Source organism: Lampetra planeri, chromosome 38, assembly GCF_965212315.1.
Source record: "Lampetra planeri chromosome 38, kcLamPlan1.2.h2, whole genome shotgun sequence".
NCBI lineage: Eukaryota > Metazoa > Chordata > Hyperoartia > Petromyzontiformes > Petromyzontidae > Lampetra > Lampetra planeri.
In genome coordinates, this window is record NC_136144.1 from 5,347,774 (window position 1) to 5,366,369 (window position 18,596).

Below are 18,596 nucleotides of genomic sequence, written 5' to 3' on the forward strand. Positions count from 1 at the left end.
TGGATCACCGCGTGCGCGCACACACAACGCACACAGATGTTGTTGTGGACCTTTCCCCGTGGGTGTCGACAAGCAAGCCGTATCCCCGGCTCGCCAGGAGAAGGCCAGGACAGCAGAGTGTGGACTCATCGCCATAATTCAGACTCTGTCTTCTCGACAGACCTGTTCTACACCTGAGGACGGCTGCTTGCGTTGTGGCCGAAACGTCGTGAGAATTATTTTATTATGTTTTATTTTTATTATTTTATTACTTCCGTTCTACGTGACTTTACCGAAAGAACCAAGAAGATCATCGCCATCTGTTTATTCCATCTCGTACGGGGATCGAGTGTTGCTCCCTCGCGCGCGTGGGTTATTCTTTTCCCCCAGAGCGCTCCAGTTTCCTCCCACTTATGTAAGTGCTCATCATTTAGTTGGCTGGAAAAAAAAACCCCAACGCAAAACACCTATGAAGAAGAGTTACAGACCAATTCAGACCTTATTGGTCACCCCGTGGCCCCTATAAATCTCAACGTTCATCCTACAAAGTCCCATCACAAGGGGAGAAACACAAACAAAAACGTTTCTTTTGCCCGTATTAAAACAGCTGTACCCCGTACGGACCTGAAAACTCTATTTCCCTGTACAAGAATACGGGGTAAACCGTATGGGTTGACACGGTGTGGTTCTCCGATGCAGCGCTCCCGGCACACAACGCTCTCACGAACTCGTCGCTCAATGCGAATTCTGATGCCATGGTCCACGGCCGGGCTGACACATTTCTCGCGCAAAAAACAAATCGCATGCTTTTTATTTTTTCCCCCCCGCAGCATTTTATTTACAAACCAAATATACAGCGTTCGCCCGCCCGTGGTAGCGCATGGGGAGATGGGCGCTTTAATCCGCAGGTGAGAATCAACGCCTCCCGATAAACCCTCTACCGTTGGCGCATCCGAAGTGAGCCCGCACGGTACGCGTGCTTTTCCACTGGCTATATGAACCGTGACAAGTTGGCCTTACAAGACATCCAAAAATCTGGCTGGGGGCCAAGCAGGGCCAGGGGTGGGGAGTTAATCATTTTTGTCGTAGGTCATATCGGTTCCCGACGGCGGCGAGATGTTAACTACCTCGCCTGGTATACAGGAGGCCGTGGGTTCGATCCCGACCCTGACGCCTGCTGTATATTAACTACATCGCCTGGTATGCAGGAGTTCGTGGGTTCGATCCTGACCCTGACGCCTGCTGTATATTTGGAGTTTGCGTGTCTCTCTCCCTGTGATGGTCGCGTTGATTTTTCTCCAGGTCGTCTGGATTTTCCCTCCACATTTAGAATCAACAAAACGCGTTTAGAATGTTTGGCTGCTATAAATGTCCACGTGACGATGATGATGATGATGATGATAAGCCACTTCGTTTAGCTATCATTTGTGGCGGCCAGGTCGCTTCTGAAAAAAATAAAAATTGGTGACTGACCGACGAAAGGACCGTTCGTTGCGTGCGACGTTAGCGGCTTGGCTCGGCTCGGCTTCGGCAGGCGAACGAAACCAGAGCCTGGTGCTTCCTGAGCTTTGCCGGGGCTGGGCGGCTGGGCACGGCACGGGCGCGGCTCGGTTGTGTCCAGCGGAAACGGGTAGAGGAGGCATTGCACAGCACGTGTGTGTATGACGCACGTGTGTGTATGACGCACGTGTGTGTATGACGCACGTGTGTGTATGACGCACGTGTGCGTACACGCGCAATGTACGCACGCTGCATGTGTATGTACACATCACGCGTAGTACTCTGCACGTGTGCATACGCAGCACGTGCACATACGCTGCACGTGTATGTACACACGCAATGTACATACGATGCATGTGTAGGTACGCAGCACGTGTATGTACATTGCACAGGCGCACACGTGGAGCGAATCCGAAGGCGACATTTCAGACGGAGGCACGAAACGATGCAGCCGAAAGCAAGATTCAGCGTCGAGGTTTATAATATTTATTTTTCTTTGTATATTTCCCCAAGATAAAGGCTACAGGTTAAAGTATCATATTTAATCGTCGTCATCATAATAATATCATACAGAAGACTGTACAAGCACTGTGGAATGGGGGGGGGGGGCGATTGGATTGTTGCGATGAAAATCCAGTCGAGAGAATTCACCGTCGGTCAAGATCCTGAACGGAGAGCAGTCTGACTCGAGTTGGATTTTAAACGTAGATCCGGCTGGGGTCTGGAGACGATCGATTGGTAAAACAATAGCAGCAGCAGTAGCAGCAGCAGCAGTAGCAGCAGCAGCAGTAGCAGCAGCAGCAGTAGCAGCAGCAGCAGTAGCAGCAGCAGGAGCAGCAGCAGCAGTAGCAGCAGCAGTAGCAGCAGCAGCAGTAGCAGCAGCAGCAGTAGCAGCAGCAGCAGTAGCAGCAGCAGGAGCAGCAGCAGCAGTAGCAGCAGCAGTAGCAGCAGCAGCAGTAGCAGCAGTAGCAGCAGCAGTAGCAGCAGCAGCAGCAGTAGCAGCAGCAGCAGTAGCAGCAGTAGCAGCAGCAGCAGCAGGGGGACTCGGGATTGAGCAGCAGGAAATGATGCGTGGGGAGATTCGCAGCGACCACTCTCTCCAGCAAGGAATTTTACTGAACTATAATGACATGAAAAAAAAACTATTAACAATATATTTGTTTAAATTTTACCGGGTAAGGCCCCTCACTGAAGTTATATGTGGATCTCTTTCAGATGCGACCTGGCTATCACAAATGATAAATCAAGGAATTGGTGGCTGATATCACGTGGACATTGATTGCAGTCACAAATACTCTAAAACGTGTGGTGATGTTGATTCTAAATGCGGAGGGGGGAAAAAAACCGGAGGACCCGGAGAAAAATCCACGCGACCACGGGGAGAGAGAGAGAGACACGCAAACTCCGAATATACAGCAGCAGGCGTCAGGGTCGGGATCAAACCCACGACCTCCTGTATACCGGGCGAGGGAGTTAACATCTCTTAGCCACCGTGTTACAGAGACCAGACATGGCATCTACCGACAGGGAGAAATCTTCCTTGGGGGTTCAATCGACGGAATCAAAACCAATTCGTCGGCGTTGGGGTCCATCTGGTTCGGGGGTTTATAGTTGGGTGGGTGGCTGATCGGAGTTCCGGCTTTAGGTTTTCGGCTTTAGGTTTTCGGCTTTAGGTTTTCGGCTTTAGGTTTTCGGCTTTAGGTTTTCGGCTTTAGGTTTTCGGGTGAGCATTTAGGGGTTATGAGTTGGTGGGGGCTTAACGTTTAGATGTTTAGGGTTGGGGTTTAGCGTTCAGGGGTTTATGGTTAGAGGTAGGAGGGTTTAGGGTTTAGAGGGTTTGTGGTGTAGGGTTTTGGGATTTGCGTTTTTAGGGCATTCGGGTTCGAGGTGAGAGTTCAGGGATTTCAAGTCAAGGGTTGGCGTTTAGGAGCGAGGGTACATGTGGTTGGGGGCGTTTATGAGTCGGGGTTAGTGTTGAAAGGTTCGGGTCATCGATAGAGTTCATGGGTCGGGGGTTAGAGTTAGTATGGGGGTTATATACTCTTAGGTTTTTTCGGTAAAGTCGCGTAGGTAAAAAAAAGTAAAATAAAAATCACGACGTTTTCGGAGGCAACACAAGCTTCCGTCTTCAGGTGGAACCGTCACAGCACGATTGACGGTTCCACCTGAAGACGGAAGCTTGTGTTGCCTCCGAAAAGGGTCGTGATTTTTATTTTACTTTTATTAATTTAAATGTATTTTATTACCTACGTGACTTTACCGAAAAAACCTAAGAGTATGCATCCTTGCAGTCACGAAAGCTTCAAATCTAGAATTAATAGGGGGTTAGAGTTAGGGAGGGGAGGTGGCTGATGGTTTGTAGTGCAGGGATTCGTATCGGGGCCCAGGGTTATGGACTGGAGGTGTCTGAGGGCAGTTTTCTTTGCTCGATCTGCTGGGGGCAGTTAACTTCGGCCTCTACGGAATGTTGCACGGTGTTGAACATCGTGATCGCAAACGGACATCGCATGCCACTTTCAAAATAACAAACATCGATGACGCTGATGGTGTTGATGGTGCTGATGGTGTTGATGATGATGGTGGTGTTGATGGTGATGCTGGTGATGATGATGGTGTTGATGGTGATGGTGTTGGTGTTGATGATGATGGTATTGACGCTGATGGTGTTGATGGTGATAGTGTTGATGGTGATGGTGTTGATGATGATGGTGTTGATGGTGATAGTGTTGATGGTGATGCTGGTGATGATGATGGTGTTGATGGTGATGCTGGTGATGATGATGGTGTTGATGATGATGGTATTGACGCTGATGGTGTTGATGGTGATAGTGTTGATGGTGATGGTGTTGATGATGATGGTGTTGATGGTGATAGTGTTGATGATGATGGTGTTGATGATGGTGTTGTTGATGGTGTTGATGATGATGGTGTTGATGATGATGGTGTTGATGGTGATGGTGTTGATGATGATGGTGTTGATGATGATGGTGTTGATGATGATGGTGTTGATGATGATGGTGTTGATGATGATGGTGTTGATGATGATGGTGTTGATGGTGATGGTGTTGATGGTGTTGATGGTGATGGTGTTGACGCTGATGGTACTGATGGTGGTGCTGATGGTACTGATGGTGATGCTGGTGATGGTGATGCTGGTGATGATGGTGATAGTGTTGATGGTGCTGATGATGATGATTGTGTTGATGATGATGGTGTTGATGGTGATGCTGGTGATGATGATGGTGTTGATGATGGTGTTGATGGTGATGCTGATGGTATTGACGGTGTTGATGATGATGCTGGAGACTGTCATCAAGACGGCGACGATGGCCCAAGACTCGAAAGCGCCGCTCTCCGGCCAACATTCACAACACGACCACCTCCTGCTGCTCCTCCTGTTCCTCCTCCTGCTCACCAGCATCATCATCATCATCGTCGACGACAACATCGTCGTCGTCAACACCATCATCAACCTCGCCATCTCCACCATCATCAACATCGCCGCCGCCCAGACGCCGACCCCGATAGCGCCGCCGCTGCAGCCGCTGCTGCTGCCGCTGCAGCTGCTGCCACTGCTGCTGCTGCTGCCACTGCTGCTGCTGCTCGCGACGGAGGCCGCTGGCGAGAATCTCGCTCCACAGTCGCGCAGCTCCGTCGCAATCGACGCCGCCACCGCCACGCGCCGCCGCTGTCGCTCGAAGGCCACAGCCGGGCCCCAGCAGGGAGCCGAGAGCCCTGCGGCCCGGGTGCTGCCGCTTCTCCGGGTGGATGCGTGGCCCCGCGCGTGGCCCCACGCGAGGCCCCGTCAGGGCCCACAGCTCGGCCTCCCTGCGGCCCGGGTGCTGCCGCTTGCTGCGGGGACTCGGCCGCCAGGGGGACCCCGGCTCATCGTCGTCGGCGGCGGCGGCGGCCCTCCGGCCCGGGTGCTGCCGCTTCGTCGGCGAGGGCCTCGCGTCCCGGGCCTCGGAAGAGGAGGGAGCTGAGAGAGGAGAGAGAGGAGAGAGAGATGAGAGATGAGAGAGATGATAAAGAGAGAGATGAGAGGAGAAAGAGATGAGAGAGATGATAAAGAGAGAGATGAGAGAGAGAGGAGAGAGAAAGATAGGAGTGAGATATTAGTGAGGAGAGAGAGGAGAGAGAGATGATAAGAGAGGAGAGAGATAGATGAAAGAGATGATGGAGAGAGAGAGAGGGGAGAGCGTGGTCAGCTAGAGGGGTTGATTCTCAACGGGTCATCATCATTCACCGTCGTCAGTCTCGCTGCTACCGACGTCACGCATCATCGCAGATTCGCCCCCATCGCTCCGTCTCGTCCACTCAATTCGCATCATCTCCACCCTCAGAACATTGACACCCGACTCGTTGTGCCCTTCTTAATTCTTCCGTAGAGCGCCCTGGTTCATCTTCTTGGTTCTTCGGTAAAGTCACGTAGAATGGAAATAATACAATAATAAAAATAAAACATAATAAAATAATTCTCACGACGTTTCGGCCACAACGCAAGCAGCCGTCCTCAGGTGAAGAACAGGTCTGTCAGAAAGACAGCGTCTGACAGACCTGTTCTTCACCTGAGGACGGCTGCTTGCGTTGTGGCCGAAACGTCGTGAGAATTATTTTATTATGTTTTATTTTTATTATTTTATTACTTCCCTTCTACGTGACTTTACCGAAAGAACCAATAATATGAATCACTGCAGTCACGTAAGCTTTACATCGAAAAGCGCCTTGGTTGTTAAGTCGCTACGTAAATTCCGTTAAGGTGAGTTAAGTTGAGACCCTTTTATCAGAAGCGACCTGGTTATCAAACATGAGAGCTCGGCGAAGTGGCTTATCATCATCATAATCATCACGTGGACATTTATAGCAGCCAAATACTCTAAACGCGTGACGTTGATTCTCAACGTGGAGGGAAAACCCGGACGACCTGGAGAAAAATCCACGCGGCCATCACAGAGAGAGACACGCAAACTCCAAATGGACAGCAGTCGTCAGGATCGAACCCACGACCTCCTGTATACCAGACGAGGTAGTTAACATCTCCTAGCCACCGAGATGATGACGATGAGAGAGAGACGCTCAAACTCCAAATACACAGCAGGCGTCAGGTCAGGATCGAACCCACGACCTCCTGTATACCAGACGAGGTAGTTAACATCTCCTAGCCACCGTGATGATGATGAGAGAGAGACGCTCAAACTCCAAATACACAGCAGGCGTCAAGGTCAGGATCGAACCCACGACCTCCTGTATACCAGACGAGGTAGTTAACATCTCCTAGCCATCGTGATGATGAGAGACACGCAAACTCCAAATATACAGCAGGCGTCAGCGTCAGGATCGAACCCACGACCTCCTGTATACCAGGCCAGGTAGTTAACATCTCCTAGCCACCGTGATGATGATGAGAGAGAGACGCTCAAACTCCAAATACACAGCAGGCGTCAGGGTCAGGATCTAACCCACGACCTCCCGTATACCGGGCGAGGTAGTTAACATCTCCTAGCCACCGTATTCACCCAGAATGATCTCTGTGAGAGTTGTTGTGATAGCGGCCCCCAGTTACAGACGGACTTGCCAGAGCTCATGCTTACACACACACAAACTCATGCGGTAACACGCCTACAGCTCTCTTGTCAGTCCACTGCTGGATGAGTGCCTCCCCTCACCACGGGGGGGGGTGTATTTGACCATACTTCACCACGCTGGTCAGTGCGGGTTGGTTGAATGTGGACACAGCAGAGATGGGCCTACACACATTGATCTCCACAATCAACACCACCACCATCAGCACCACCCCCATCACCTCCATTATGATCATCATCAACCCAACCATCATCACCACCCCGTCACCTACATACTAATTCACACCATCACCTCCATTATGATCATCATCATCAACCCCACCATCATCACCTCCACCATCACCACATTAACAACAACAACCGTCATTCGCCACTAAGTGGCGGTGACATCACCACGGCGCTTGTGCCAGGATACGTGCACGTTGAGGCTACGTGAAGTGTCGAACGCCCGCTGGCAGGAGGTCACGGGGCAGACCCAGGTGCCACGGGTCGACTGACTGAGATGACTGGCCGATGCCCCATCTGTGCCCCCTACTGTGCCAACTTGCGGTGTTTTAGCCGCCCGGCGCTCCGCTCGTTGTTGTGAGCGTAGCTTCTCTGCCCTCCGTCGTTGCTGGAGGGCGACTGCCTCCCATTGCCCAGTAGCAGCAGCGTCGTTCAGGAGCCTCCTCCACACAATCATCATCATCACGATCACCACCATTAACTCCGTCATCAAAACCACCACCACCATTACCCACAATCACCTCCAGCATCATACCATCACTCCTGTCCTCACCCCCCACCAGCTGTCAACAGGGGGACACCCCCCCGTCCCCCGCCACTCCCCCACCACTGCCTTATACACAGCCGTGGGCATTCAGCAGTGGATAGAGAATGGATGCCAGGGTGGCGTTACTTTCAAAATACAGGTGAGTTCTGAACACGCGAGATCGAAGCAAGCTGGGCAAGCCCGTCTATAAACTGAGCCTCGGTGTTATTATCCCGAAGCAAGCTGGGCAAACCCGTCTATAAACTGAGCCTCGGTGTTATTATCCCGAAGCAAGCTGGGCAAACCCGTCTATAAACTGAGCCTCGGTGTTATTATCTCGAAGCAAGCTGGGCAAGCCCGTCTATAAACTGAGCCTCGGTGTTATTATCTCGAAGCAAGCTGGGCAAACCCGTCTATAAACTGAGCCTCGGTGTTATTATCTCGAAGCAAGCTGGGCAAGCCCGTCTATAAACTGAGCCTCGGTGTTATTATCTCGAAGCAAGCTGGGCAAGCCCGTCTATAAACTGAGCCTCGGTGTTTTTATCTCGAAGCGAGCTGGGCAAGCCCGTCTATAAACTGAGCCTCGGTGTTTTTATCTCGAAGCAAGCTGGGCAAGCCCGTCTATAAACTGAGCCTCGGTGTTTTTATCTCGAAGCAAGCTGGGCAAGCCCGTCTATAAACTGAGCCTCGGTGTTTTTATCTCGAAGCAAGCTGGGCAAGCCCGTCTATAAACTGAGCCTCGGTGTTATTATCTCGAAGCAAGCTGGGCAAGCCCGTCTATAAACTGAGCCTCGGTGTTTTTATCTCGAAGCAAGCTGGGCAAGCCCGTCTATAAACTGAGCCTCGGTGTTATTATCTCGAAGCAAGCTGGCAAGCCCGTCTATAAACTGAGCCTCGGTGTTATTATCTAGAAGCAAGTTGGGCAAGCCCGTCTATAAACTGAGCCTCGGTGTTATTATCTAGAAGCAAGCTGGCAAGCCCGTCTATAAGCTGAGCCTCGGTGTTATTATCTAAAAGCAAGCTGGGCAAGCCCGTGTATAAACTGAGTCTCGGTGTTATTATCTAGAAGCAAGCTGGGCAAGCCCGTCTTTAAACTGAGCCTCGGTGTTTTTATCTCGAAGCAAGCTGGCAAACCCGTCTATAAACTGAGCTTCCGACACCTTCATAATCATCGTCTGGACCCGTATCTTAAACAGAGGGGGGCACTTGTTGGTACGATTGGTAGTTCACCAGCATTGGCTGGAGCGGGACTGCTGATGAGACACTGGGTGTCGAAGCAAGTCCTTGCCAATATAAACATCTGGTAGTTCCACCAGCGTTCATTCAGCCCGGACTCTGCTGCTGCCGAGAAATTGACTGGATGTGGAAACCGGTCCAGAGTTTGTTTTTCTTGTCTTGAATTAATGCTGCTGACATTAACCACTCCCAGAAGGAAGGCCGGAAGGTTTTCGGTAAATGTATCTAGATTTGAAGCTTTCGTGACTGCAGGGATCCACACTCTTTGTTTTTTTCGGTAAAGTCACGTAGGTAAAAAAAAACTAAATTAAATCACGACGTTTCGGAGGCAACACAAGCCTCCGTCTTCAGGTGGAACTGTCACAGCAAAATTACTGTATCAAGTAATTTTGTATTCTTGGTTCTTTCGGTAAAGTCACGTAGATGGGAAATAATAAAATAATACAAATCAATAAAATTCTCACGACGTTTTTTTTTTTTCTGTGGATTTCACACCTGATGACGATTGCTTGTGTTGCAGTCGAAACGTCGTGAGAATTGTATTGATTTATATTATTTTATTATTTCCCTTCTACGTGACTTTACCGAAAGAACCAAGCATATGAATCCCTGCAGTCACGAAAGCTTTAAATCAAAAAGTAATTTTGCATCAAGTAATTTTGCTGTGACGGTTCCACCTGAAGACGGAGGCTTGTGTTGCCTCCGAAACGTCGTGATTTAATTTAGTTGTTTTTCTTTGTTTTTCTTTTTTTAACCTACGTGACTTTACCGAAAAAACCAAAGGGTATCTTTCGGTAAAGTTACGTAGGTATTTAGATAAATTAATAGCTCACGACGTTTCGATCGCAACAGCAAGCGGTCGCGATCGAAACGTCGTGATCTATTTTTTTTTTTACCTACGTGACTTCACCGAAAGAACCAAAGAGCATGTAAGGGATATTTATATATTTTTTTACGTGGAGAGACCGATACGTGGATACATTATTTATTGTGGAAGAGAACTGTCGGAAGCGAATACCGTATTCTCCCTCCCGAGTATAAGACGCGCTGCGTTTTTGTTTGTTTGTTATAAAATTACCGCAAAAAAGTGTTGGGTGCGTCTTACTTTCCAGAGCGTCGTATAATTCAGAGAATACGGTAACGGTGTCATCAGCCAATCGGATCTCTCTCTCTCACTCAAAAGAAATGCATTGTCACGTGTTAACTGGTTATAAAAAAAATACAAAAATCCCCCGTATAGCCTGTAATAGACTGTTGGGGCAAGTGCCGTTAGCGAGTGGCACCTATAAAGGCTGGAACGGCAACCGCAGGGGGTGGGTGGCCAACACCACCCCCGGCCGCCTTTGTCTCCCCAGTGAAGATGTTCACCCACCGCACCGGCTACTCATTTGAGGCTGAGTCGACCTAGGTGAGCCCCAGGGACCGGGTTCAGATAATTATCACCAGTGTTGGCCGTGAGCGGGAATCGAACTTGGGTCGCCGGGTTCATAGCGCAGCGTAGCGCTAACCGCTGCACCACCGCTCCTCCACCCACCCACCCGCTCGCCACCGCTCATCACTCCTCAGGGGCCCGGTTCAGAGAATCGTCACCGATGTCGGCCGTGAGAGCAGCGGGGTAGAGGGGGGATCGAACCCGGGTGGCGGGCTCCGTGGCTCAGCCAGGATTCAACTCCCCCCTCTCCTGTCGATTTAAAGCTTCTTTCGTGACTGCAGGGATTCATCTTCTTGGTTCTTTCGGTCAAGTCACGTAGAAGGGAAATAATAAAATAATAAAAATGAAACATAATAAAATACAATTCTCACGACGTTTCGGCCACAACGCAAGCAGCCGTCTTCAGGTGAAGAACAGGTCGGAAAAACAGCGTCTGAACCTGTTCTTCACCCGAGGACGGCTGCTTGCGTTGTGGCCGAAACGTCGTGAGAATTGTATTTTATTATGTTTTATTTTTATTACACTGGTCAACACACTTTTTCTGGCATAAGGTATTCCAACGGGTTTAAAGTAATTTTGGGGTGCTGATATCAAATCTGGCATCAGTTTTTGTCTATCACATCAGGTCTTTGAGATATCAAATATTGCATTTTCAATAAAAACTGCAGAAGAAAAATATTAAATAAATGTGGATATCTACATAAAATTATATTATAAACACACTATCCTAAAAATACAGCACCATATTTTAACACTAAAGCAGTCACTGACTCGCAACAACTTGCAATCATAAGTGACAGAGTTAATTTCGGGTAAAATCAATGAAAATGGGGTATGCCGATAGCATAAAATGAGATGTGATAGAGCAAATCTGAGATCAGATCAGATTTGCAATCAGCACCCTGAAATTAGTCTAAAACAGCTGCAAAAGTTCAGGCCAGAATTTTTTTGTTGACCAGTGTTATTTTATTATTTCCCTTCTACGTGACTTTACCGAAAGAACCAAGAAGATCAATCCCTGCAGTCACGAAAGCTTTTAATCGAAATTCATCTGCTTCAGTTCATTCTTCAATAATATCCAGGAAGAAGATAGGACCTTTGAAAGAAATGGAGCAGTTACTGGTAACGTGGATGGAGGATCAGATACAAAAGCGTATGCCGCTCAACCTCCTGACGATCCAAGAAAAGGCGCGTACGCTTTTTGATGACCTGAAGAAACGCCACGATGACACTACCTACAACCAATAATGTATAGCAAGTCGTGGCTGGTTTCAGCGTTTCAAAAACCGCCATAATGTTCATAGCATAAAGATTAGCGGTGAAGCAGCAAGCGCTGATGCTCAAGGGGCCGAGAGATGAATCTCCCCTCTCACTTCAACGCGTACCGAGGAGGGCTCCGCTGGGAGCACCGCTGCTAGCGGCTCGGAGCAGGGAGCGCAGTACGAGGCCAAGCTCCGAGGGGCCGTCGTAGCGCCCCGCGGGGCCCGGCTGGGAACGATCAGCGGCTCCCGGCAGCTGCAGTAACCCCCACGTGGGAGCGGCGATCAGCAGCAGCAGCCACAGCGCGCACGCGGTCATGGCGAGCTGACGGGCGTGGAGGGGAGAGAGGCAGAGACACGGGGAGAGAGACAGAGACATGGGACAGTCAGGGATGAGTGAGTGAGTGATTTTGAGGGCAGTGGCTAGGATATCTTCTTGGATCTTTCGGTAAAGTCGCGTAGAAGGAAAGCCGCTGTCTTTCCGACAGACCTGTTCTTCACCTGAGGACGGCTGCTTGCGTTGTTGCCGAAACGTCGTGAGAATTGTATTTTATTATGTTTTATTTTTATTATTTTATTATTTCCCTTCTACGTGACATTACCGAAAGAACCAAGAAGATGAATCCCTGCAGTCACGAAAGCTTTAAATCGAAATGGCTAGGAGATGTTCACGACCTCGCCTGGTGTGCAGGAGGTCGTGGGTTCGATCCCGACCCTGACGCCTGCTGTATATTTGGAGTTTGCGTGTCTCTCTCTCATCATCATCGCGGTGGCGAGGAGATGTTAACTACCTCGCCTGGTATACAGGAGGTCGTGGGTTCGATCTAGACCCTGACACCTGCTGCTGTATATTTGGAGTTTGCGTGTCTCTCTCTCCCTGTGATGGTTGCGTGGATTTTTCTCCGGGTTCTCCGGGTTTAGAGTATTTGGCTGCTATAAATCCCCACGTGATGATGAGCCACTCGGCTGAGCTATGATTTGTGATCTGATGAAGAACAACATCGCTCAGTGAGGGCCTTACCTCGTAAAATAAAACAAATAGTTCACTTAAAGCAACCGGCGCTACGAACTCGGCTACCCGTGTTCGATTCCCGACATCGATTACGAATAATGTACATCTCTTCTTGGTTCTTTCGGTAAAGTCACGTAGAAGGGAAATAATAAAAATAAAACATAATAAAATAAAATAATTCTCACGACGTTTCGGCCACAACGGCTGCTTGCCTTGTGGCCGAAACGTCGTGAGAATTATTTGATTACGTTTAATTTTTATTAGTTTATTATTTCCCTTCTACGTAACTTTACCGAAAGAGCCAAGAAGATTTGGTAGAGTTGCCAACTCGACTACAGCCGCCGAATTGCGAAAGTTTGGCGGGACCCTCTTGAAAAAACAAAGAAAGTAATTAAATTCGATGAGGATTCCTGGATAACAGACGGGGAATGTAAAATATACACTTAAATGCATGTATGATACTGGAATTAAGTTAAACGCAAAACCGATGCCAGATCGTGGTACAAATCAATTCATGCCGCCCTTGAAGACCACACCGACGCCAACTCACAAACGACCCGGTTCAACCCGTACAGGTGGCAACCCCCGGTGTGAGTGGTGGTGAGGTGTGGGTTGTGGTAAGTGGTGGGTGGTGGTGAGGGGTAGTGGTGGTGAGGTGTGAGTGGTGGTGAGGGGTGAGTGGTGGTTAGGGGTGGGTGGTGGTGAGGGGTGAGTGGTGGTGAGGTGTGAGTGGTGGTGAGGTGTGAGTGGTGGTGAGGTGTGAGTGGTGGTGAGGGGTGGGTGGTGGTGAGGGGTGAGTGGTGGTGAGGGGTGGGTGGTGAGTGGTGGTGAGGGGTGGGTGGTGGTGAGGTGTGAGTGGTGGTGAGGTGTGAGTGGTGGTGAGGTGTGGGTGGTGGTGAGGTGTGAGTGGTGGTGAGGTGTGGGTGGTGGTGTGTCGGTGGTGGTGAGGGGTGAGTGGTGATGGTGGTGTGAGTGGTGGTGGTGTGGGTTATGGTGAGGGGTGGGTGGTGGTGAGGTGTGGGTGGTGGTGAGGTGTGGGTGGTGGTGAGGTGTTGGTGGTGGTGAGGGGTGGGTGGTGGGGAGGTGTGAGTGGTGGTGAGGGGGAGTGGTGGTGAGGGGTGGGTGGTGGTGAGGTGTTGGTGGTGGTGAGGGGTGGGTGGTGGGGAGGTGTGAGTGGTGGTGAGGGGTGGGTGGTGGTGAGGGGTGAGTGGTGGTGAGGGGTGGGTGGTGGTGAGGGGTGAGTGGTGGTGAAGGGTGGGTGGTGGTGAGGTGTGAGTGGTGAGTGGTGGTGAGGAGTGGGTGGTGGTGAGGGGTGAGTGGTGGTGAGGTGTGGGTGGTGGTGAGGGGTGGGTGGTGGTGGTGAGGGGTGGGTGGTGGTGGGTGGTGAGGTGTGGTGGGTGGTGAGGTGTCGGTGGTGGTGAGGGGTGAGTGGTGGTGGTGGTGTGAGTGGTGGTGGTGTGGGTTATGGTGAGGGGTGGGTGGTGGTGAGGTGTGGGTGGTGGTGAGGTGTGAGTGGTGGTGAGGTGTGGGTGGTGGTGGGTGGTGAGGTGTCGGTGGTGGTGAGGGGTGAGTGGTGATGGTGGTGTGAGTGGTGGTGGTGTGGGTTATGGTGAGGGGTGGGTGGTGGTGAGGTGTGGGTGGTGGTGAGGTGTGGGTGGTGGTGAGGTGTTGGTGGTGAGGTGTTGGTGGTGGTGAGGGGTGGGTGGTGGGGAGGTGTGAGTGGTGGTGAGGGGGAGTGGTGGTGAGGGGTGGGTGGTGGTGAGGTGTTGGTGGTGGTGAGGGGTGGGTGGTGGGGAGGTGTGAGTGGTGGTGAGGGGTGGGTGGTGGTGAGGGGTGAGTGGTGGTGAGGGGTGGGTGGTGGTGAGGGGTGAGTGGTGGTGAAGGGTGGGTGGTGAGGTGTGAGTGGTGAGTGGTGGTGAGGAGTGGGTGGTGGTGAGTGGTGGTGAGGTGTGGGTGGTGGTGAGGGGTGGGTGGTGGTGGTGAGGGGTGGGTGGTGGTGGGTGGTGAGGTGTGGTGGGTGGTGAGGTGTCGGTGGTGGTGAGGGGTGAGTGGTGGTGGTGGTGTGAGTGGTGGTGGTGTGGGTTATGGTGAGGGGTGGGTGGTGGTGAGGTGTGGGTGGTGGTGAGGTGTTGGTGGTGGTGAGGGGTGGGTGGTGGGGAGGTGTGAGTGGTGGTGAGGGGTGAGTGGTGGTGAGGGGTGGGTGGTGGTGAGGTGTTGGTGGTGGTGAGGGGTGGGTGGTGGGGAGGTGTGAGTGGTGGTGAGGGGTGGGTGGTTGTGAGGGGTGAGTGGTGGTGAGGGGTGAGTGGTGGTGAGGGGTGAGTGGTGGTGAGGGGTGAGTGGTGGTGAGGTGTGAGTGGTGGTGAGGGGTGGGTGGTGGTGAGGGGTGGGTGGTGGTGAGGTGTGAGTGGTGGTGAGGGGTGGGTGGTGGTGAGGGGTGAGTGGTGGTGAGGGGTGAGGGGTGGTGAGGGGTGAGTGGTGGTGAGGTGTGAGTGGTGGTGAGGGGTGAGTGGTGGTGAGGGGTGGGTGGTGGTGAGGTGTGAGTGGTGGTGAGGGGTCGGTGGTGGTGAGGGGTGAGTGGTGGTGAGGGGTGAGTGGTGGGGAGGGGTGAGTGGTGGTGAGGGGTGGGTGGTGGGGAGGGGTGAGTGGGGGTGAGGTATGAGGTGTGGGTGGTGGTGAGGAGTGAGTGGTGGTGGTGAGGTGTGGGTGGTGGTGAGGTGTGGGTGGTGGGTGGTGGTGAGGTGTGAGTGGTGGTGAGGTGTGAGTGGTTGTGAGGGGTGAGTGGTGGTGAGGTGTGGGTGGTGGGTGGTGGTGAGGTGTGAGTGGGGATGAGGTGTCGGTGGTGGTGAGGTGTGGGTGGTGGGTGTTGGTGAGGTGTGAGTGGTGGTGAGGTGTGCGTGGTGGTGAGGTGTGAGTGGGTGGTGGTGGTGAGGTGTGGGTGGTGGTGAGTTGGGTGAGGAGTGAGCCGAGGCCGGACATCGCGCTAACCACTGCGCCACCGCTCCTCACGCGCACACTGACACACAAGACAAAGATCCCCCCTATAGCCTTAACAAACTTTTGGGGCAAAGTGCTGTTAGTGAGGGGGTGGGTGGCCAGCACCACGCCCGGCCGCCTTTGTCTCCCCAGCGGCGATGTTTACACACAGCACCAGGTTACTCTGTGGGGAGTCGTAGAGTACCGGCGATCCGGGTTCGATTCCCACTCGCGGCCAACACCAGCGACGATTATCGGAACCGTTCCTGGGCCTCCCCTAGGTAGACTTAGCCTCAAATGAGTACTTGGTGCGGTGTGTAAACATCGCCACTGGGGAGACAAAGGCGGTCGGGCGTGGTGTTGACCACCCACACCCTCGTGTGCCGTGCCGGCCTTCATAGGTGCTCGCTAACAGCACTTGCCCCAACAAGTTGTTACAGGCTATACGGGGAATCTTTGTCTATGTGGGTGTATCTACCTTTGTAACTCTGTGAATGTGTGTGATTCTCTTTGTATCTGTGTGTACCTGTGAGTATCTGTGTGTATCTGCGTGTGTATCTGCGTGTGTATCTGTGTGTGTATCTGTGTGTGTGTATCTGTGTGTGTATCTGTATCTGTGTGTGTGTGTATCTGTGTGTCTGTGTGTACCTGTGTGTGTCTCTGTATCTGTGTGTACCTGTGTATCTGTGTGTGTGTATCTGTGTGTCTGTGTGTATCTGTGTGTGTATATGTGTGTATCTGTGTGTGTATCTGTGTGTGTGTATCTGTGTGTGTATCTGTGTGTGTATATGTGTGTATCTGTGTGTATCTCTGTATATGTGTGTATCTGTGTGTGTATCTGTGTGTGTGTATCTGTGTGTGTATCTGTGTGTGTATCTGTGTGTGTGTATCTGTGTGTGTATCTGTATCTGTGTGTATCTGTGTGTCTTTGTGTATCTGCGTGTGTATCTGTGTGTGTATCTGTGTGTACCTGTGTTTCTGTGTGTGTGTATCTCTGTGTGTGTCTGTGTGTATCTGCGTGTGTATCTGTGTGTGTATCTGTGTATCTGTGTGTGTATCTGTGTGTGTGTATCTGTGTGTGTATCTGTGTGTGTCTCTGTATCTGTGTGTATCTGTGTGTGTATCTGTATCTGTGTCTGTGTGTATCTGTGTATCGGCGTGTATCTGCGTGTGTATGGAGACGCACCTGTTGATACGCACCTGCAATAAGAGGCGATACCACGACTCTCAGCTGTCTACTCCACCGCCTCAACCACTCCGCCACTGCCTCCTCTACCACCACCACCACGTACCCCTCTCCCTGGCTCTAACTTATGCTGCCGTTGCGATCTGGTCTCCTCCTCCTCCTCTTCCTCCTCTTCTCTCTCCGCGTGCTCTGAGCTCGGACCACATTTATAGGATTTCCAGAAGGAGAGGGAGGAGGGGGCTGAGTGGAAGTGGGGGGGTGTGGGTGGAGGTGTGGGTGTGGGTGGCTGCGTGCGTGCGTCTGTGTGGGTGGGTGGATAAGTGTATCTGTGTGTGTGTCACTGTGTGTGCGAGTTTGTGTGTGTGTGTCACTGTGTGTGCGAGTTTATGTGTGTGTGTGTGTCACTGTGTGTGTGGGTCTGTGAGTGTGTGTGTCTCACTGAGTGTGTCACTATGTGTGTGTCACTGTGTGTGCGAGTCTGTGTGTATGTCACACTGTGTGTGTGTCACACTGTGTGTGTGTGAGTCTGTGTGTGTGTGTCTGTGTGTGCGAGTTTGTGTGTGTGTGTCACTGTGTGTGCGAGTTTGTGTGTGTGTGTCACTGTGTGTGTGGGTCTGTGAGTGTGTGTGTCTCACTGAGTGTGTCACTATGTGTGTGTCACTGTGTGTGCGAGTCTGTGTGTATGTCACACTGTGTGTGTGTCACACTGTGTGTGTGTGAGTCTGTGTGTGTGTGTCTGTGTGTGCGAGTTTGTGTGTGTGTGTCACTGTGTGTGCGAGTTTGTGTGTGTGTGTCACTGTGTGTGTGGGTCTGTGAGTGTGTGTGTCTCACTGAGTGTGTCACTATGTGTGTGTCACTGTGTGTGCGAGTCTGTGTGTGTGTCACACTGTGTGTGTGTCACACTGTGTGTGTGTGTGTCTCTGTGGGGAGCGGTGGTGTAGCGGTTAGTGCGCTGCGCTATGAACCAGGTTACCCGGGTTCGATTCCCGCTCACGGCCAACACCCAGTGACGATTATCTAAACCGGTTCGGGGCCTCCCCTAGGTCGATTCAGCCTCAAATGAGTACCTGGTGCGATGTGAAAACATCGCCGCTAGGGAGACAAAGGCGGCCGGGCGTGGTGTTGGCCACCCACCCCCTCGTGTGCCGTGCCGGCCTTTATAGGTGCTCGCTAACAGCACTTGCCCCTACAGTCTGTTAAGGCTATACGGGGGATCTTTTGTGTGTCTCTGTGAGTGTGGGGAGCGGTGGTGCAGCGATTTGCGCTACGCTGTGCTACGAACTTGGCGACCCAGGTTCGATTCCCGCTCACGGCCAACACCGGTGATGATTATCTGAACCGGTTCTGGGCCTCCGCTAGGTCGATTCAGCCTCAAATGAGTGCCTGATGCGGTGCCTAAAAACTTCGCCACTGGGGAGACAAAGGCGGTCGGGCGTGGTGCTGGCCACCCACCCCCTCGTGTGCCGTTTCTGGCCTTCACAGGTGCTCGCTAACAGCACTTACCCCTACAGTCTGTTAAGGCTACACGGGGAATCTTTGTGTGTGTGTGTGTGCTGGCCACCCACCCCCTCGTGTGCCGTACCGGTTTTCATAGGTACTCGCTAACAACACTTGCCCCATCAGTCGATAAAGGCTATACGGGGGATCTTTGTCTTTATGTGTGTAGTGGATAATTGTGTGTGTGCG

At 51.7% G+C, this 18,596-nt stretch overlaps 1 protein-coding gene across 1 annotated transcript; it reads right to left on the reverse strand.

The window, feature by feature from the left end:
* Window positions 1–4,844: 4,844 nt before the first annotated feature.
* On the reverse strand, window positions 4,845–17,079 carry LOC144731145 (uncharacterized). The gene is made up of 3 exons (XM_078612111.1): window positions 16,925–17,079; window positions 11,866–12,064; window positions 4,845–5,458 (listed from the first exon to the last, which is right to left on the reverse strand). The coding sequence occupies exons 2-3, from the start codon at window positions 12,056–12,058 to the stop codon at window positions 4,845–4,847; spliced, it is 807 nt and encodes a 268-aa protein (XP_078468237.1). The 5' UTR covers window positions 12,059–12,064; window positions 16,925–17,079.
* Between the last annotated feature and the right edge of the window lie 1,517 nt (window positions 17,080–18,596).